Genomic DNA, 23219 nt, shown 5'->3' on the forward strand with positions numbered 1-23219 from the left:
CCTTTACACATCACATCGCAGACACCTTTACACATCACATCTCGGACTCCTTTACACATCACGTCTCTGACTCCTTTACACATCACATCTCGGACTCCTTTACACGTCACATCTCGGACTCCTTAACACGTCACATCTCGGACTCCTTTACACATCACATCTCGGACTCCTTTACACATCACATCTCGGACACCTTTACACATCACATCTCAGACACCTTTACACATCACATCTCGGACACCTTTACACGTCACATCTCGGACTCCTTTACACATCACATCTCGGACTCCTTTACACATCACATCTCGGACACCTTTACACATCACATCTCAGACACCTTTACACATCACATCTCGGACTCCTTTACACATCACATCTCGGACACCTTTACACATCACATCTCGGACTCCTTTACACATCACATCTCGGACTCCTTTACACATCACGTCCCGGACACCTTAACACATCACGTCTCGGACTCCTTTACACATCACGTCCCGGACACCTTTACACATCACATCTCGGACACCTTTACACATCACATCTCGGACACCTTTACACGTCACGTCTCAGACACATTAACACATCACATCTCGGACTCCTTTACACATCACATCTCGGACTCCTTTACACATCACATCTCGGACACCTTTACACGTCACGTCTCAGACTCCTTTACACATCACATCTCGGACACCTTTACACGTCACATCTCAGACTCCTTTACACATCACATCTCGGACTCCTTTACACATCACATCTCGGACTCCTTTACACATCACGTCCCGGACACCTTAACACATCACGTCTCGGACTCCTTTACACATCACGTCCCGGACACCTTTACACATCACATCTCGGACACCTTTACACATCACATCTCGGACACCTTTACACGTCACGTCTCAGACACATTAACACATCACATCTCGGACTCCTTTACACATCACATCTCGGACTCCTTTACACATCACATCTCGGACACCTTAACACGTCACGTCTCGGACACCTTAACACGTCACATCTCTGACTCCTTTACACATCACATCTCGGACTCCTTTACACGTCACATCTCTGACTCCTTTACACATCACGTCTCGGACTCCTTTAGACGTCACATCTCGGACTCCTTTACACGTCACATCTCGGACTCCTTTACACATCACGTCTCAGACTCCTTTACACATCACATCTCGGACACCTTAACACGTCACGTCTCGGACACCTTAACACGTCACGTCTCGGACACCTTAACACGTCACATCTCGGACTCCTTTACACATCACATCTCAGACTCCTTTACACATCACGTCTCAGACTCCTTTACACGTCACATCTCGGACTCCTTAACACGTCACATCTCGGACTCCTTTACACGTCACATCTCGGACTCCTTTACACGTCACATCTCGGACTCCTTTACACGTCACATCTCGGACTCCTTTACACATCACATCGCAGACACCTTTACACATCACATCTCGGACTCCTTTACACATCACGTCTCGGACTCCTTTACACATCACATCTCGGACTCCTTTACACGTCACATCTCGGACTCCTTAACACGTCACATCTCGGACTCCTTTACACATCACATCTCGGACTCCTTTACACATCACATCTCGGACACCTTTACACATCACATCTCAGACACCTTTACACATCACATCTCGGACACCTTTACACGTCACATCTCGGACTCCTTTACACATCACATCTCGGACTCCTTTACACATCACATCTCGGACACCTTTACACATCACATCTCAGACACCTTTACACATCACATCTCGGACTCCTTTACACACCACATCTCGGACACCTTTACACATCACATCTCGGACTCCTTTACACATCACATCTCGGACTCCTTTACACGTCACGTCTCGGACACCTTTACACATCACATCTCAGACACCTTTACACATCACATCTCGGACACCTTTACACATCACATCTCGGACACCTTTACACGTCACATCTCGGACACCTTTACACGTCACATCTCGGACTCCTTAACACGTCACATCTCGGACACCTTTACACGTCACATCTCGGACACCTTTACACGTCACATCTCGGACTCCTTTACACATCACGTCTCGGACTCCTTTACACATCACATCTCGGACACCTTTACACGTCACATCTCGGACACCTTTACACGTCACATCTCGGACACCTTTACACGTCACATCTCGGACACCTTTACACGTCACATCTCGGACACCTTTACACGTCACGTCTCAGACTCCTTTACACATCACATCTCGGACACCTTTACACGTCACATCTCGGACACCTTTACACGTCACATCTCGGACACCTTAACACGTCACATCTCGGACTCCTTTACACATCACATCTCGGACACCTTTACACGTCACGTCTCGGACACCTTTACACATCACATCTCGGACTCCTTTACACGTCACATCTCGGACACCTTTACACGTCACATCTCGGACTCCTTTACACATCACATCTCGGACACCTTTACACGTCACATCTCGGACACCTTTACACATCACATCTCGGACACCTTTACACATCACGTCTCAGACTCCTTTACACGTCACGTCTCGGACACCTTAACACGTCACATCTCTGACTCCTTTACACATCACATCTCGGACTCCTTTACACGTCACATCTCTGACTCCTTTACACATCACGTCTCGGACTCCTTTAGACGTCACATCTCGGACTCCTTAACACGTCACATCTCGGACTCCTTTACACATCACGTCTCAGACTCCTTTACACATCACATCTCGGACACCTTAACACGTCACGTCTCGGACACCTTAACACGTCACGTCTCGGACACCTTAACACGTCACATCTCGGACTCCTTTACACATCACATCTCAGACTCCTTTACACATCACGTCTCAGACTCCTTTAGACGTCACATCTCGGACTCCTTAACACGTCACATCTCGGACTCCTTTACACGTCACATCTCGGACTCCTTTACACGTCACATCTCGGACTCCTTTACACGTCACATCTCGGACTCCTTTACACATCACATCGCAGACACCTTTACACATCACATCTCGGACTCCTTTACACATCACGTCTCTGACTCCTTTACACATCACATCTCGGACTCCTTTACACGTCACATCTCGGACTCCTTTACACATCACATCTCGGACTCCTTTACACATCACGTCTCGGACTCCTTTACACATCACGTCTCGGACTCCTTTACACGTCACATCTCGGACTCCTTTACACATCACGTCTCAGACTCCTTTACACGTCACGTCTCGGACTCCTTTACACGTCACATCTCGGACTCCTTTACACATCACATCTCAGACTCCTTTAGACGTCACATCTCGGACTCCTTTACACGTCACGTCTCGGACACCTTTACACGTCACGTCTCGGACACTATTTTACTATTTATTCCCATTTGGTGATATCACCTATTCGAATAGGTGATATCACCAATTCATTTTTCAAATAAGTGATATCACCCATTCGAATAGGTGATATCACTCATTCGAATAGGTGATATCACTTAAAAATATTCTTAAGTGATACCATCTATTCGAATGAGTGATATCACCTATACGAATAGGTGATATCACTTATGAAATTTTATAAGTGATATCACCTATTCGAATTGGTGATATCACCTATTCGAATGAGTGATATCACCTATTCAATCAGTGATATCACCTATTCGAATAGGTGATATCACAAATTCATTTTTCAAATAAGTGATATCACATTTTCGAATTGGTGATATCACCTATTCGTTTCATTAAGTGATATCACCTATTCGAATGAGTGATATCACCTATTCGAATGGGTGATATCACTTAATGAAACGAATAGGTGATATCACTTATTCGAATAGGTGATATCACTTTAAAAAGTTCTTAAGTGATATCACCTATTTGAATAGGTGATATCACCAAATGGGAATAAATAGTAAAACGGCGCCCCATAGTATTGGTGCATAAATTGACAAGAAATGATGTTACAAATTAAAATTGGACAATTCCATTATAACCTGTGAAACTCAGTCAGTCGAATATCTAAAACTCAGTCACTTTTTTAACATTTCTAAAATAAATTGTCCTGAGCAGTACTTGAAGCAAAGCGTCAAAAGATCTAACAAGTTAAATCTCGTTTTTAATCTTAAGTGTTCGAATTTTGAAACGCATTTAGTTGATTCCGTTGTTCCTGATTGCTGCATTGCTGACTGTGTCTGTGATATGTTTTTATCAATATGCTTTTTACCTGAATAAAAATTGAAACAATAATGTATAGCTGCCCAATATAAAAGCCACACTTCCGATTGTGTGTTAGCGAGTCTAAAAAGAGAGTAGCCTCCCTTGGCCTATTTCCGTTTTACAACTTCCTTTTCCGATTCAATTCCAAAATGGTGAGCGTGAACTCTTAAAAACAAAATATTAGTCCGAAAGATATCCAATCAATCCTTTATCCGAATTCATGTTAAACTATTTATACGAATAAAAATGAATTCATACCTTAATTTTATTGCATTTGTAGGGCATTGACATCTGCCACAAAGGCAACAGGAAGGTCCTAAGGAAGGAACCCAAGAGTCAAGATATTTATCTTCGACTCTTGGTGAAAGTAAGTATGTGCATAGATCGGGGTATATGTATATACACAAATTGATATCAATATCGAAGCATTCTTTAGGGGTTTTATTCAATCACCAACAAATTTGGTCGTAAATAATGAATTGGTGCAATTGTGTAGGATTGCAAGATGTGGTATTTCGCTATTTTATCGCGGACACGTTTCAATACATAAAATTCTTAGGTTTCGTTTAGTTTACTTCACATGTTCGTTGTAACCTATTCCATTGGATGGACCATGTTCTTAGATAAATAGAGAATGTTTGCAAAGAGTCGTTGTTCTGTGCAGGTCTTGATCACTCCTATTTCTGTCTAAATGTAAAGAGAAGTCGGAGTTTCCTTTGGCCAAATCCAAAGGTTTCTGATAGTTTATGGGCGTTTTAGAAATTTGATATAGGTCGACTGACATCAAAAAAAAGGTATTTGTGGACATGATTATTATTTTTTTAATTAAAATGTTAAATTATAGACGAGTAAAGTATTGTATTACATTACGTTCGCATGCTTAATTTAAAAAATATGTTTATCATACCATTACCTTGGCCTTATCAATACTAAAAGGTGAGTAAAAGATCGTAAATCTAGGTCGTTGCCCACCATCTTACTCTAGAGGGAGTCCCTGTTCTCCTTGAAATATGCATTGTTTTACTGCTACAATGTGCCATCGATTCAGAAATTGTTTTTCTTCTAAGCTGGCCATAATTTATCCAAACTCAAATTAATCTACGACCCAAACAGCCATTCAGTGTTTCTTTAAGGAAGTGGTATAGACAGCGCTCCAACCGACCGACAACGCAGTTAGTAACTGTGTTAACACCCGAGCAGTCCAAAATTAATATTTTAATTTCGCAGATATTACATAACAAAATAATGTTTCGGACTGCATCAGGTTTGAATTCTGGCTGAATTTGCTAAAATTTGGCATGAGGGTTTTAGAAGGATGCTTGAAACAATGATGAAAGTTTTGAAAAGTTCGGTGACGATGGTTGTGAAATGGAAACCTCTCATTGGTCAAAATTTAGATATTGTCCAATTTGGATGAAATTTGATACATAGGTGATTCATGAAACTAAAAATTCCATTTCTGAGTTAAGGAAATGGTCGCTATTTGCTATCTTCTGGTTGGTGGAAATTTTAAGTGTTCAGTTTCGATGTGTAACAGGAAAGAGAGTAGTGTGAATTAAAACCTGCCACACTACTCCCCACTTTCAAATGTGTTTGCCCCCAAAAACACAACCCAGGTTCCATCTCCAACGAAGCCTCTCGTTCTCCTATAGCTTACACTTGGAGTGATCAAAGGCAGGAGTGATCAAAGGCACCAAATGTAACAGGAAAGAGTCTTAGGGATCAATCTAGAATTTAGGGTAAACTACCCTTTTTGGACCATAGGGGAAAATCAGTTCTGAAAAGGGGAAATTTAAACATCACAAAGTTTCAGTTTTTTGGCTTTAAAAACACATTTTCCAAGTAAAAACAGCAAATGGTTAATTAGGAAGGCAAATCTGGAGTATTTGGGAATATTATTGCCATAAAAATAGGGAAAATACAATATTTCAGTGAATTAACAAAAGTCTGAGGGGGAAAAAGGATCAAAATCCTGAGGGAAACTACCCATAAACGGTAGTAAAAAATCCCTAGATTGATCCCTGAGAGAGTAGTGTGCCTCCACTGGGGATCGAACCAGCGACCGTCGGCTAGTGATCTCTGCTACTGGTAAGCGCGGGAAATTTGAATTTGAAAATTTCAAAACAAAAATCGCATGACAAATAAAAAATCGCAGATGGTAAATATAAGAATTGAATGGCGCGCTTCATGTTGAATTTGCCTCTGTCCAGTTGGCATTCATATTGACTATGAATGCCAACTGAAAGCCGTTCAATGCTTAAATGTACAATTAAAACCTGTTACAGATGAGGGTAATTTTGTGGATTTCTGCTATTTGCTATCTTCTGGAAATTAAGTGTTCAGTTTCAATGAAAAGTGTTTATATATATATAGGTGTTATGCCATGGAAACAATATTGTGGTTTCTTTAAGCTTCATTATCAACTGTGGGGGTAATTTGGGGGACTTCTGGAATGGGCCCCATTACAATTAACACTTGAAATGATAATTCAGACCTACACAATATATGTCCAAAGGTCTGATAATTTTCATTGTTAATTTCAGCTATACAGGTTCCTTGCCAGACGTACCAATGCCAAGTTTAACAAGATAGTGCTAAGGAGGCTTTTTATGAGCAAGACCAATACACCACCAATGTCTTTGGCGAGAGTAGTAAGTAGCAATCCTGTAACTTTAAAGTCACTAATGTAATGTGATGTTGTATCAGTAATGATGTTCTGATGATGCTCCAGCCAGGGTAATGTGATGTTGTATCAGTAATGATGTTTTAACTGATGATGCTCCAGCCAGGGTAATGTGATGTTGTACCAGTAATGATGTTTTAACTGATGATGTTCCAGCCAGGGTAATGTGATGTTGTATCAGTAATGATGTTTTAACGGATGATGCTCCAGCCAGGTTCTGTGACTTTAAGAATAAATGAGTTTTGCTAATAACTATAAGAATAAAATGATGCTTTTTCCAGGTCCGACTCATGAAGAAACCCGGCCGTGAAAACAAGATGGCTGTTGTTGTTGGAACTATCACTGAAGATCTAAGGTTATTGGATGTCCCTAAACTGAGGGTAAATACATAGTTTACAGTTACTATCCCCTGATCAAAGATCTGGAGAGGGTATTGTAATGCCACTATCTGTCATACTGTCTCTCCATTCACATCATCATAATAAAAATTCAAGAGGACAGATTAAACTCAATCTTAACACACTGTTGTTTCTTGGGATTCATTCTGTGTCTAAAGGTCAAATGTCAACGTCAGTAAACTAAGTTTCAGCTCAATAATTAACTTGTGTTCAAATCGATCTTTGTGCTGTTTGTTTCCATTCTGAAATAAATATTCATTCAATACTCACAGTAGTAATAAGCAAAAACTCTTGTGAACCATCGAACAGAAGTAACTGAATCATGATAATAGTAACTCAGTTCAGAACCCCATACAAAGATACCGTATTTGACCTAATAAAGGCGCAGGGCGCTGGTAATTGACAGTGGGGGTACCCTTATTAAGATTAGTTATTCTGAAGTTTTATATTGTTATTGTTAATCTTAAATGCTATTACTCAAACCAAAAGTTTTCCATTCTGTTTGATAACAATTTTAATTAGTAACATGATCTTAGGCTTAAAAGCCTCATGTGAATTGAAAATTTTAACCTTACATAAACATGAAAAATAATTGTGTACATTATTAATATTGTTACATAAATCTACATGTGTACTGAACTTGTGAATGTGATACATATAAAGTATATGTATCAAGGGACCTATGGTAAGTCCAAATCAGTTGGCTTAAAGATAACTACCTGCCTATGAAGTATGAAGACCATTTTTGGTGTCCCTTTAGCAGTCTTTATAGACAGGTTTGACTGTATGTGGTATTACATGTCTCTGCCATTTGAAATTTACTGATTTGCCTTCTTCCCTTACAACGGCTCTATTTATGTCTGTTGGGTTAGGCCAAAAAATTAATGATTAGTTTCTCAGGCCTTGCCACATGTGATTTTTATATCTGCATGGCCTCTTTTTATAACCAAAGTTACGAAAAATAAGAATGTGAATGCCCCATCCAAATCCAGATTTTACCAGATTTTAATTGTAGAATGCCAGAAAGTTGGTTTCGTTAGTTCTTCGTGCCTCCACCACCATAATGGCACTGCTTTCTGTCCTCGTAACAGCAAATTCTCCAACAATTTTTTCATGGAATATAATTATGCGGCTATATAGTGAACATTGATTGCTTTTAAAATTATTTAACACAATATCTATGGTCAGGTTTGAACTGGATTTGAGTATTCCCAATATACAATACAACTATTATACACCATTTGTAAATTTTAAAATATACCTGGTAGGGGAAAACAAAACTACCTGTGTTATTACATTTGAAAATTTGGTCTTCGAAACTGACAATTTAGTTCTATGATGTTTGCCTTCATGGTGATACAGTCTCATGATGGCATTATGGAATGAGTAACAGTAAGGATATCTTGTACTAGACTAACAGATTCGAATAAACATCATTTTTGTAACTCCTTCATTGTTGTAGATTTGTGCCCTGAAAGTAACAGAGAGGGCTCGTGCTCGCATCCTCAAAACTGGTGGAGAAATCATCACATTTGATCAGTTGGCACTCAGGTCACCCAAAGGACAAAACACAGTGTTGATGCAAGGTAAACAGCCTGCAAAGGTCATAGGTTACACCACAGACTGTTGAGATTTACATTGAGCATTGTCCAAAATAATGGATAATAATAGATACCGTAAACCATTTGGCCATTTTATTAAATTTGTACAAAGATAAAAAGAAGAAACAAAACTTGTACAATTTGCATTATACTAAATTTAATACAAGATTTACACATACAAATTCATGTAACTTTAATCAATGTTGGAATGATTACCCCTCTTCACTATCCTGACATGTATTTGGTATTATGAACAGTAAATGAAATAAATCTCTTGCAATTGGCTTCCAATAACAAGAGATCCTAATCAATAACCACTTTCAACTGTCAAAATTCAAGAGTAGTCAGCCATTTTCTTTTCCCATCCAGTCCCAAAAATTCAATGGGCACAACTAGGGACGAAAGGGAGCCTATATGCAAAGTTTGAGAAATATCCTCCCAGACTTATCAAGAAATAGTGATAACAAGGATTATTTACAGGCATATGGCAATAAGAATATTATGATTGTGTGTTAAAAAAAAAAAAAGGAAATTGTGCAACAGGTGATAAATATAATATATATGGCCAACATTCAATACTAGGCAGAATTCCTGCCTTTCTGATAGAAAATCAATCATTATTCTACATGGTTGCCAATTTCGCCCTCCATATCACATCAAGCCATTACTAATGTACCAGACTGCATGGCATACATATATATGCAGTATTTACCTTTGTTAATCATGTCTGTTAATTATCAATCGGGACACTAGCTAGGGCTTTGGCTTGTTTTGTATACACGTGTGCAGGCAATATGTCTGACATAATTAGGAGTGGGTTAGCTAGTCGCATGGTATCTAGATGTGCATTTAACAATTTAATTCTTTATCCTGTCAGACTAAGAAAATAATTTTGCATACACAATATGATGAAAATTACTGCACAAAAACAATTTTAAGTTGTTGAAGTGTTGCCACGATAAACCTCCCACTTTGAAGAATCCTTTGGTGGAAGATATCCCACTTTGGCATCTCTAGAGGGTGGCAACCCTGATTGTTAATATAAAACGCGTCTGGGAAAGTAATGGTTTTTGTTAATATGTAAAACGTGTCTGGGAAAGTAATGGTTTTGCCTTCTACGTTGAAAACTGCAGCTAGTGATGAGACATCAGCTGATACAATTATCGATTACAATTCATCAGAAGTTACCAACATTATGTCAATAATCTCCTGTTTTAGATCTGATAATTCTTGTGTAAAAAACAAGATGCCAGTTGTTGTTGTTAAGTACCATGTGTTCTTATGCAAATTTCAGGCAAGCTTGTGTTTTCAAGATAAATTCCCAGAAAATATAACTGCAGCTGAGGATGTATTTATCAGGAATTTGGAAAGCAGCTTTTCTGATTAAACCTTATTAATTTTCAACAGATGTCCCATCATAAGTTTTACCTTAATTTGTCCCTAATTGGAAGAATTTTGTTTTTGTAGGAGCCCGTAAAGCCAGGAAGGCTTACAGACACTTTGGACGTGCTCCTGGTGTACCACACAGCCACACAGCGTATGTAGCTTTTCATAAGGCACCCATTCTTTTGAAATATTTAAATTAATTCAAATTAATTCAGTAAAGAGTTATCACATTTAACATCAAAAATATATAACTCGTTATTTTGAGTAAAGATTCCTAACACACCTCAGTAAAATGAGCAATAAAAGTTCTGAAAGTTATATAATTACCAGTCCTGAGTTCAGCCATAAATAATGCATGTTTATCAAAAGGCAATAATTTATATATTTGCCATGAAATTAAAGATTACTCGCTGACAAACTGAATTGAACAGATGTCTGTTTATCTTATGAACTTCCTTCCTGATTTATCAAAGTAAGATAATAATGTGATTTTTTTCCCAATTGCAGACCGTATGTGCGATCTAAGGGCAGGAAGTTCGAAAGAGCTCGTGGACGAAGAGCCAGCAGAGGTTACAAGGCTTAAACTTTGGTACCTTAATACTGAAATAAATTATCTGGCAGACCAATATTTGTGTTTGATTTATCAAAGCAGGCATGATATTTTCTATGCAAATTATTAGCTTGCTTCCTAGTTTGTGCAAGGGGAGGTAACTCTTATACAGTGTAGTTGATGCAACACTGGAAAGTCTGACGACCCTCGGTGGTCAAATACATTTTAAGTCTCGAATTTTCCATAGTGAAATCAATAAGTGAAATCTCCGATCGGTTTTATATTGATACTTTAAAATGAAGTCGAATATTTCCGATTGGTTCGTCACTTCCGAGAAATAGGCCACACATGGCCGTGCAGCGGAGTTGGTTGAAGTGTTTATATGGAAACCGAACGTTAGCTGTTTCCGCAACAGAGATTCCGATAGCAATAAATATGCTGCATGTTTTAAATCAGTTGATAGTGAAATGCTTGTACAAAGTATAAACAATGAACATGCGATTCAATAAGTCACTGGAACATAAGGTAGGCCAATTCAACGGGAAAAAAATAATTTCCGAGACGAGTTTCTTTTAACGAAAGTTGTCGGATCTCTAATTAGAATACAAATCAGTTACTACACGGAAAGAGAGAAAAAAAACGGTAATTGAGTACAATTTAAAAACTTAGTAACCAAATAAACTGGGAGAGTAATTCATAGGAATCTTAGCGAATCGGGATGTTGTGTATCAAGAAACATGACGGACATCACGGATTAATCGATCTAGGAATTAAACTTTATTGTAGTATGCCATTTCAAGGGAGGGTTAAAGCGTAACCCTCTATTGTTCATCACAACTTTAACGCAACCACAGCCTTTTTAAAGTAAATAAAATTTCTTAAGATGACATAGGATAATCATCAGTAAAACATTCAGGAATGCACTTAAAAAACAAGAGGCCCAATGGGCCTGTATCGCTCACCTGACTACCGCAACTTTGAAGTTGATTGATGTCATTTCTACACATCCTATGCTGATTACCTCTTCATTCAAATATCGGTGTATGCTGCGTTTATTCCTATTAATAAATGTTCTAGTCCTTCATTCCAGTATAATATTTGCCTAATATCAGATTTCAGGGACTCTTGGCTATCGCAAAATTATTGTTTACACATTTAAGCCGATTTCACCCCTGTGACCATGAGTGCAGGTCAAGGTAATTTATTTGAACAATCTTCATAGCCCTTCACCCCAACATGCTACAGGCCTAATATCAAGTCCCTACGCCTCTTGGTTATTGGGAAGAAGTTGTTTGAAGATTATAGCCTATTCCACCCATGTGACCTTGAATGAAGGTCAAGGTCATTTATTTGAACAAATTTGGTAGCCATCCACCCCAGCATGCCACATGCCCAATATCAAGTCCCTGGGCCTCTTGGTTATTGAGAAGAAAATGTTTGAAGATTATAGCCTATTTGACTCATGTGACCTTGAATGGAGGTCAAGGTCATTTATTTGAACAAATTTGGTAGCCCTTCACCCCAGCATGCTACAGGCCCAATATCAAGTCCCTGGGCCTCTTGGTTATTGAGAAGAAGTTGTTTGAATATTATAGCCTATTTGACCAATGTGACCTTGAATGAAGGTCAAGGTCATTTATTTGAACAAACTTGGTAGCCCTTCACCCCAGCATGCTACAGGTCCAATATCAAGTCCCTGGGCCTCTTGGTTATTGAGAAGAAGTTGTTTAAAGGCAAAGTTAACGCCGGACGCCGCACGGCATAAGCTCACTTGCCCTTCGGGCAGGTGAGCTAACAATAAAAATGTCTTCTTATTACATGCCGTTTTATTAGCTCACCTGCCCGAAGGGCAAGTGAGCTTATGCCATGGTGCGTCGTCCGGCCGTCCGGCGTCAACTTTTTAGGTCACCTGAGTCTCAAGTGACCTATTCTAATCTCCTTTTGTCCGTCGTCCGTCGTCCGTCGTCCGTCCGTAAACAATTTACATTTTCGACTTCTTCTCCAAAACCCCTAAACCACATTCAATGAAATTTAGCAGGAAGCTTCTATGGCTAAAGGTCAATCAAAATTGTGAATTATATGGTCCCCACCCCCAAGGGGCCTGAGGGGCGGGGCTAAAAAGGTTCTAATTGACTAAAACTTCAAAAATCTTCTTCTCTACTCTCAGATATAGTAGAATCAAACACTCTTCATAGATGGAAAGGTCTTAAGGTGCTTTACCAAAATTGTGAATTTCTTGACCCAGGGGTCTCAAGTTTTCCCCTGGGGAGGGGGTAAACTTTACTATAGTTTATATAGGGAAATCATATTTTTGACTATAATTTGTTGGGAGTTCTATTGGAATTCATTCCAACTTGGTTGACATTATCAGTATGGGATAACAGATTGATGGTATACACATTTTGGCCTTGACTGACCCCCAGGGGCTAATGGGCGGGGCTAAAAAGGGTCAAATTAACAAAGACTTCAAAAATCATCTTCTCTACTCTCAGATATGATGGAATTAAACACTCTTGATAGATGGAAGGTCTTAAGGTGCTTTTCCAAAATTGTGAATTTTCTGACCCTGGGGTCTCAGGTTTGCCCCTGGGGAGGGGGTAAACTTTACTATAGTTTATATAGGGAAATCATATTTTTTACTATTATTTGTTGGATTTCTATTGGAATTCATTCTATTTTGGTTAACATTATCAGCTTGTGATGGCAGTTTGATAGTATGCACATGTTGGCGCTGACTGACCCCAGGGGCTGATGGGCGGGGCTAAAAAGGGTCAAACTAACAAAAACTTCAAAAATCTACTTCTCTACTCTCAGACATAGTGGAATCAAACACTCTTCATAGATAGAAGGGTCTTAATGTGCTTTACCAAAATTGTGAATTTCCTGACCCTGGGGTCTCGGGGTTTGCCCCTGGGGAGGGGGTGAACTTTACTATAGTTTATATAGGGAAATCACATTTTTGACTATAATTTGTTGGATTTCTATTGGAACTCATTCTAACTTAGTTGACAGTGTCAGTATGGGATAACAGATTGATGGTATACACATGTTGGCACTGACTGACCCCAAGGGGCAGATGGGCGGGGCTAAAAAGGGTCAAATTGACTGATTTCAAAGATCTTCTCTAATCTCAGATATGATGGAATCAAATAATCTTCATATATGGAAGGGTCTTAAGGTGCTTTACCAAAATTGTGAATTTGCTGACCCTGGGGTCTCACATTTGCCCCTGGGGAGGGGGTAAACTTTACTATAGTTTATATAGGGAAATCATATTTTTGACTATTATTTGTTTGATTTGTATTGGAATTCATTCTTATTTGGTTAACATTATCAGCTTTGGATGGCAGTTTGATGGTATGCACATGTTGGCCTTGACTGACCCCCAGGGGCTGATGGGCGGGGCAAAAAAAAGGTCAAATAGACTGAAATTTCAAAGATCTTCTTCTCAAGACCTAATTAAGACAGAATCAAATACTCTTCATAGGTGGAAGGATCTTATAGTGATTTACTAGTGTAATGAACTTCATGACCCAGGAGTCACAAGTTTGCCCCTGGGCACGTATGTTCACTTTTTGTCAGCACTCTTGCGACTTTATTTTTGAACGGATTCTGACCAAACTTCACATAAGGGTCCAGCATTGGAATACCTCGAACGAGTTCGTATTTCAGGGTACCAAGGTCAAGGTCACCGTTACTATTTATAGAAAATCTTTGTCAGCACTCTTGCAACTTCATTTCTGAACAGATCCTGACCAAACTTCATATATGGGTCCAGCATGGGAATACCTCGAACGAGTTCGTGTTTCAGGGTGTCGAGGTCAGCGTTACTATTTATAGAAAATCTTTGTCAGCGCTCTTGCGACTTCATTTTTGAACGGATCCTGACCAAACTTCATATATGGGTCCAGCATGGGAATACCTCGAACGAGTTCGTGTTTCAGGGTGCCAAGGTCAAGGTTAAGGTCACCGTTTCTATTTATAGAAAATATTTGTCAGCACTCTTGCGACTTCATTTCTGAACGGATCCTGACCAGACTTCATATATGGGTCCAGCATGGGAATACCTCGAACGAGTTCGTGTTTCAGGGTGCCAAGGTCAAGGTCACCGTTACTATTTATAGAAAATCTTTTTCAGCACTCTTGCAACTTCAATTCTGAACGGATCCTGACCAAACTTCATATATGGGTCCAGCATGGGAATTCCTCGAACGAGTCCGTGTTTCAGGGTGCCAAGGTCAAGGTTAAGGTCACCGTTTCTATTTATAGAAAATATTTGTCAGCACTCTTGCGACTACATTTCTGAACGGATCCTGACCAGACTTCATATATGGGTCCAGCATGGGAATACCTCGAACGAGTTCGTGTTTCAGGGTGCCAAGGTCAAGGTCAAGGTCAGCGTTACTATTTATAGAAAATCTTTGTCAGCGCTCTTGCGACTTCATTTTTTAACGGATCCTGACCAAACTTCATATATGGGTCCAGCATGGGAATACCTCGAACGAGTTCGTGTTTCAGGGTGCCAAGGTCAAGGTTAAGGTCACCGTTACTATTTATAGAAAATCTTTGTCAGCGCTCTTGTGACTTCATTTTTGAACGGATCCTGACCAAACTTCCTATATGGGTCCAGCATGGGAATACCTCGAACGAGTTCGTGTTTTAGGGCGCCAAGGTCAAGGCCAATGTCACCGTTACTTTTATAGAAAATCTTTGTCAGCGCTGTAATGCGACTTCATTTTTGAACGGATCATGACCAAACTTCATATATGGGTCCAGCATGGGAATACCTCGAATCAGTTCGTGTTTTAGGGCGCCAAGGTCAAGGCCAATGTCACCGTTACTTTTATAGAAAATCTTTGTCAGCGCTGTAATGCGACTTCATTTTTGAACGGATCATGACCAAACTTCATATATGGGTCAAGCATGGCAATACCTCAAACAAGTTCGTGTTTCAGGGTGCCAAGGTTAAGGTCAAGGTCATCGTTACTATTTATAGAAAATCTTTGTCAGCGTTGTTGCGACTTCATTTTTGAATGGATCCTGACCAAACTTCATATATTGGTCCAGCATGCGTAACCAGATACTGTTGATTGCATAACAATATATACCATATTTATCTGGCAATGAGCCAATGCCTGATAATAAGCCCATCCATGTTTTGTTCAGTGAGGTAGTCATCAATTACTACAAGGAGACCCTACCTCTTAATGACCCTGGTTAATCACTGGGCGGTAAACCGAGCAAAAAACAAACATAAACACGTTTCGCAATCGGAAAATCAAACAAATAATATTACAGTACTGGATTCTTCTATTTACCATGAAAAAAACATACTTGTTATGAATATACATGGCTTGATGAAAGTGTTGCAGATATTGTGATATATATGTGTGTGTTAGTACAGGCATGTACGACACACAAGTGATATCTGTGTTTATTTAGTACAGACATGTACGACACACAAGTGATATCTGTTTATTTAGTACAGACATGTACGACACACAAGTGATATCTGTGTTCAATTCATTTATTACTTTAAACCTTACGGTTTATCAGTAGCACAATATATACAGTGCAGACATTACAAATAACATACAATACAAATACAAAGTACATTGTTACTCACAAGCACACAGAAACCACACATACACGATCACTTCGCTAGTGTAGAGAGCGTTCTATTACATTAAACAATTAAACAGCATTTAACTGTCTTTTTGAACCGATAGAAATATATTTGCCTAAATTACATAAATCTTTATTATTTTCCGTCGTTAAAAGTTGTATAAATTTGGCCATACTAGGTTTTTTATGGTAATATCGTTTGATAAAATGCTTTCTAATATCTCTAAAATGATTACATTTGATAAAATGATACTCGTCCTCAATATCACCGCTGTCACAATATGTACGACACAAACAAGTGATATCTGTGTTTATTTAGTTCAGACATGTACGACACAAACAATTTACATGTATTCAATTACGAAATTCTAGTTCACGTTTTTCAAGTCTCTATCAGATATTCAGTCACAAAATCGATGAAAATGGTATATACTTTAAGTTCTGTTCGCATAACCGTATGAGTAGAGATGAATTCTATATATTGTCAGCACCAATTGAACCATAACGGTATAGTATCTAAAGGCTGTACATTCTAATTTATAAAGTCTGTATTAAATATGCTTCATAAATGACTTTAATTTATGGATCCATGTACTCGGTTCCATTATTGGAATGTACATGTCCTTGGTGAACTTGTGATATATGACCGGCACTGTTGTGACTTCTCTCGGGGAGCCTCGTGTTATTTCCATGCTTGTTCGGTGTTGGGTTTGCCGATTCACCACCTCGGTCAGGATGGACAGGAAGTCAATCTTCTCCAAACACCCATGGCCATGTTCTTAAGGTAGCCATTGATCACATGACATAAACTGCTGACGAGAACTCCACCAGTATGCGAGCAACGTAAGCCGTATTTCCCTTCAATAAATCAATCTAATATATTGAATAACAAATAATGTTTTTTGCATTCGAAAATGTTACTCATAAACCATTATAAGCGATATAATATTCTATTTACTAAACATATTTGTATTTCTATATTTTCGAATGATTTTACACCATTAATTGTTCAAAACACATATAGTTCAAAGCATCTACTTTTACCCTGGAGAACCACAAATCACACAAATATATCATCTTTCAATATAACTCGGGAGTTTTCCAATCAGGGTTTTAAGAAATTGTTGATGTTAGAATGTCAGACGGACAGTCACCATGGTATGGCATAAGTTCATGTTGGTCCTTCGGACAAGGTTAGCGAAGAATTAATTCAATTTTACAATTTTCAATATCGGATTTCAAAAGAACAAGTGTATGTGTAAATTCTAAATCGTGCCACACTCTTAATCAATGGAAGTGTGATATGCAGTTTATGGCAAGTCCAACACTCTTTGATTCAAAACTTACCTGGATTAGATGCAAACATGACCAGCATATCGTCATAGCAAGGAATGGACATAACAGTAACTGGTTTCTCTTCCCTAACACCAAGTGTTTTGACAGTGGTGTCGATTTTGCGTTGACTAGGACGTTTAGCTTTTGAATCTGTTTCTGTTATCGGTCTCTCGGTTTTCTCGCTTTTGTCATTGTTATCTTTCTTGCTGATTTCTTGTCGCATCTCCTCATCCTCCTTTTGACGCTGCTGCTGCTGCTTGATCTTCTGTCGCCTTTTACGGAAGTAGTCAGTGCGATCGAATTCCTCCTGGTCGGAAAGGCCGTCGTCCGTATCCGTATCACTATCCGAACCACTAACATCTAAAACAAGCATTAAAACAACAGATGACAGCTCACAAACTACCCCAATAGCACTTTCTGATTCACAAGTGATAAAGTAATAAAAAGCTGGTAAAGCAATATACAAGACGGGTAATTAATAAGATTGAACAGTCGTTCATTTGTTTTTCCCTGCTCTGTAAAACAGTGTAATGAACAAGTAAGCACTACAACTAAGCTGTATGATGGGTATATTCCGAACATAACAATTTCGTGTCAGATGTTGACTTCTGACGGAGAAACTAAAACCATACGGTTGCGAGAGGTGAAAGTTGATTAAGATCGAATTTTATGGTTGACATCATGATGTTATTGGAACGTATTATAATTCCTTGTCGGATGTGTTTGATGTTTATTGATATGGCTGGTTGAGAATGTCACTAAACCCATATTTGACCTTGAATTTCATGGCGAGTGTCGTTGATGAATGAGAGGACGCTAACTTTCCCGAGAAACATTGCCTTATCCTCCATGTTCTCAAGGCATATACATATATTCGATTCCTATTTCTCCTAGTTTTATATATTTTGAGTTGTGTTTAGATGTGTATTCCCTGTTTTTCTTGTATTCTAATAGAAGTGATATTCCGTCCTGCTGGAGAGTCACCACCACAATCGTTTAGTGTTATAAACTCCCTGTCTTGTTGCCGTGGTATCAAACTTACAATCTTCTTGTCCTTTACTAGTGACACCCACTTTACTGCTACCATCTGTTGACATACTGTTGTACGCACTCATCTCCTGTTTGGCATTAACTGTTACACCAAAGTCGTACTTCTCTCTTTCTTTAGCTTTCATGTTTTCTCTGCAAACCTGTTCACAATCAAGATACATTCTGAAAATGTTGGAAGCTAAGAATTTCCAAGTATATAGTATGATGTATTTTTATTTAGAAAACACGTTTTAACAAACAAGTACCTGCATGCCTGCTTAATGAAGATACAATCTTGAATATAAAAATGTTGAAGCTAAGAATATCAAAATATGTAGTATGATGTATTTCTATTTAGAAAACACGTGTTTTAACAAACAAATACCTGCCTGCATCAAGAAGAGTTTTGGTTTATTCTTTAACGCTTTACAGTCACGGACTATCGACATAATATTGTCTGTGTTTATCTCATTTCCTCGGCCGTCCACGATGTAATGTTGTGTGATGTCATTGGAGGCCCCATCTAATGCGTGTACCGCTTCATACGTTTTCTCTATTCCATGAGAGCATATCACGCACACTAAACAAGACCTCTCCTTCATCTTTGGGTCACTACAAGCTTAAAACATAACGCAAATAAAAAAGACATCTTCATCTTTTGGTCACTACAAGCTGCAAAACGTAAGGTAAATAACTCTAAAAAAAATGACGGACAGGATATTATTAGTCTCTGTAGATGTGTTGTAAAATGAATCATTGTATTACCGAAGAGCCCGATGCGATTGTATTGTATAGTATAATTCGTGTTATTATTACAATTTAAAGTTTCTGTCCAGTTCCTCCTACACAAACATAACATTGAAGCACCAATCAACACTCTCACAAAAGTCTTTCCCGTAATACAATATCTGATAATACGCTATATGTGTTGTAGTGGGTAAACTTTTTAAAGATCTGTGCGTACAACTGCATCAAATGCACGTTGGGTTCACATGCTACGCACACACTTGCATTATCGTGTTATCGTGTTATTTCAAACCGATCCAACAGGCTATTTGTAAACCAGTACTTTCTGTCATACGTAAACCGTGGTATTCAGAGAAATGTCATGAAATAAATTGATTTACCTTTTCGAAGCTCTTCTATCATCTTCTCATTGCTAGCATCCTTGTAATGTCGAATCTTGAATGTAAGATCTCGGAACATCCGTTTGAGATATTTATATTCTCTGTGTGCACCAGTTCTATCTTCAAAATCACCCGATTCCCCATAACTTTCATTCACAAATATATATGCTACCCCTCGGCCGTACGATTTCAGGTCGTATGTCATTGTCTCGTGTTGTCTTCTGTAAATGAATGGTGACATTAGTAGTGACTATTGTAAGTAAAGGCTGATATTATTAGTGACAATTGTAAGTAAAGGCTGTTATTAGTAGTGACTATTGTAAGTAAGGACGACTTGGCTGTCTACTTACTATATCGCAGAGCTCATGATAGAGCCCTACGAAATAGTGTCTTCAATTATGAAAAGTACATCAAAAAAGTTATTTTGGAATTATGTCCGTAAAAAGGTCGAGGGAGTAATCATCTCATTGCAACCGATACAGAGAAGGCGGAAGTCATTAACAGTTTGCCAGCGTATTTGTCGACGAATGTCGAAGTGATCTACGAAACCGCATCCATAGAGACTATTGATACCACAGAAGACAAGATTGTGAAAGCAGTCAGAAGGCTTAGAACAGATGATTATAAAGGCCTGATCAAATTCGTCCATAGTTTACATTTGAGACAATACACCAATTAAAAAATCCCTAGCAACTTTTCAACAAATCTATTCAGTAGGACAATGGACAAAAAGCTGAATGACCGACTCAATTATTGAGAGATTGCTTCAGAGAATAGTCTGTGATGAAAAAGTTGATAATTTGAACAACAACCATCTTCATACACTCGGTCGACATGGTTTTAGGAGTGGATATTCATGTACTACACCAGCTACTAGTAGCTATTTTACAGATGCTGTGGACAATAGCAAACGGACAGATGTAATCTAAATAAAATCAAAAAGACGTTTAATAAGGTGCCACACATAAGATTTCTAGTATTTTCTACTAAAAGTTGAAACTACCACATGTGGGGAAATTTACTAAGCGGGATCAGGGACGTCGTCCACGAATTAGAACACAGTTATCAATGGAACATGTTCTAGTACTGTAAAACTTATAAGCGGAGTCCCCCAAAGGGGTGCTATAGGACCAGTATGTCTTCTCATTTACATTGACGACGTCCCTGAACTCCTTGATAACACCGTCAAAATCACTCAATTACTGAAGGAGGAAATTGGCAACTAAATGGCTTATGGAACAAAATGTCATTAAATGAAAACATCTCAAACTCTATGTAGGTCAACAATGATACCAGCTTTAACATAACTCTAAAAAGAACCATAGGGCGACCAAGCTAGTACATGTACCTTGCTTAAGGGACCTATCAACCATGCTACAAATCTATTAAATAGTGAAAAATATTGACACAGTTAAAAAAAATACAAGAAATGAACAACACCAACAAAAATTCAAAAATATTAAGTGCAACATTAGAGGTCCCTTGAAATGGCTTTCCAAATCAATTAGTAAACTCATAGGTGCTTAGCATGTTTTGACCTATCACGCATGACCCGGATGTACTGTTTCCCTAACAAGGGAATGGGCGAAGCATACTTACTTGCATACATATATAACATGTGACGTCATTACAATCAATTAATACTACTATATCAAGTGCTACTAAAACTAAACAATATTACAAGTTTGGCAAAAACATGTTTGTTCACAAACTTTTATTTGTGAAACAGTTACAATTATATCGTTGTATTAGTGTTCATCTATGTCGTGCAAGGCTTGTTTTTGTGCAAATGTTCAAAATAGTGTTGTATTGATAATTTTCATGATGAAAAAAGTTATTTATATCCATGTAAAATCATATAAACTGTCTAATTTAAGTTTTTTTCACAAAAAAAAAAACAAAAAACAAAAACAAAAAACGACAAGATCAAGACTAATACAATGATATTATTGTAACGGTTTCACAAAAAGCATTTTAGATAGCTCTCTGAATTCTTTAGTTTTGCATTACACACGTAAACGGCGTGTAATTAAAGTTAACCAGACATAAGTAAGCGTGTGGCTAATCCGTGTAGATTTATTCCAGGTGTGTCTTGACACAGACGACCCGGTTTAACACCTGTGCACGCGTGTTGTCATTCAGATCAAACGTTCGTCGGCTTGTCAACTTTTCACAAATTTTCATACAAAAGGTTTTTGCCAATTACTGATCAACACCAGTCATTTATTTATATCAACTAGTTGGTAGATATAATAATTATATACTCTTTTGGGATTCCGTTATCATGTTATCTTATTTGATGATATTGAATATTTATGCAGGCGTAATATTGGGATTATAATCTAAGTGTCATGATCCACCTTAAAGCACCTATGGTAAACTCACTCACAATCAACACCTTTAAATTTAAACATTGACATGGAGTAGCCCACACGTTTTATCCTATAAACGTAAACACAAACCCTGGAATATTGAGGATGAATTACTTGTATGACTGAAGATCACCAGATCATCAGATGTGATACTGATAGTGATAGTATGGACAATCGTAGATGTCTTTAGTATAATTTACTCGGGAAACTGTACTGGACAGAATTATCTCGAATCGATGCTCAGAGCTTATAATAAATATATAGATGTTAAATAAAATGACGTTATCTTTTTTTTAACCTAGTACATACCTAGACTATGTCTCTAAACTGTGTATTCAACTTTGGCTTTCACCGGAAGCAAACGCATGATTATAAAATACGAATAGGCCAACGAAACCGGAATTTAAAAAAAGCACACACATGTTAGTAGTCCTAAGTCCACTAGTCATGTCCAGAACCTCTCAAGATTGAAATAAATGAATTTAAGACGAACAGCTATTTGGAATAATTAAACGACAAGACCGTGGATACAAGTAGGCTTAATACAAATTATCACGGACACACATGATATCTAAATCCGTGATATGCTTTTTGTACGACGACCCACGCTTTCACAACACTATATGTACGGTATAATTCATGTGACCGAAAAGGTATGTTATATTGTCAGCAATTCTAAAGGAGTAGAAAAATAAAATTATGATAGCCTAAATATTTTGGTTAGATTCAACATTCTATAACCGTGTAATACGTGTGATTATCGTCCCAATTAATTTGTGACATCACTAACCATTAGCTGAAACCAGCAAATCATTATATAATGTTTATTACATGAATTAAACATAAAGCATCAC

General features: G+C 38.2%; 2 protein-coding genes across 3 annotated transcripts; one reads left to right on the forward strand and one right to left on the reverse strand.

Moving 5' to 3' along the window:
- The first annotated feature begins 4341 nt into the window (after positions 1-4341).
- On the forward strand, positions 4342-10953 carry LOC117325047 (60S ribosomal protein L18-like). The gene is made up of 7 exons (XM_033880966.1): positions 4342-4411; positions 4540-4626; positions 6803-6910; positions 7224-7322; positions 8803-8926; positions 10409-10478; positions 10835-10953. The coding sequence occupies exons 1-7, from the start codon at positions 4409-4411 to the stop codon at positions 10908-10910; spliced, it is 567 nt and encodes a 188-aa protein (XP_033736857.1). The 5' UTR covers positions 4342-4408; the 3' UTR covers positions 10911-10953.
- Positions 10954-16388: 5435 nt separating this feature from the next.
- On the reverse strand, positions 16389-22729 carry LOC117325054. 2 transcript variants are annotated; one of them, XM_033880979.1, is made up of 6 exons: positions 22675-22729; positions 19994-20214; positions 19256-19485; positions 18880-19027; positions 17850-18197; positions 16389-17360 (listed from the first exon to the last, which is right to left on the reverse strand). In XM_033880979.1, exons 2-6 carry the CDS (start codon positions 20196-20198, stop codon positions 17233-17235), a joined length of 1059 nt encoding a protein of 352 aa, XP_033736870.1. In that variant the 5' UTR covers positions 20199-20214; positions 22675-22729; the 3' UTR covers positions 16389-17232. The 2 variants fall into 2 exon arrangements, with proteins under 2 accessions (XP_033736870.1, XP_033736877.1); XM_033880986.1 differs by having other exon boundaries at positions 17215-17375.
- Positions 22730-23219: the final 490 nt, after the last annotated feature.

This window comes from Pecten maximus, chromosome 1 (genome assembly GCF_902652985.1).
Source record: "Pecten maximus chromosome 1, xPecMax1.1, whole genome shotgun sequence".
Classification (NCBI taxonomy): domain Eukaryota; kingdom Metazoa; phylum Mollusca; class Bivalvia; order Pectinida; family Pectinidae; genus Pecten; species Pecten maximus.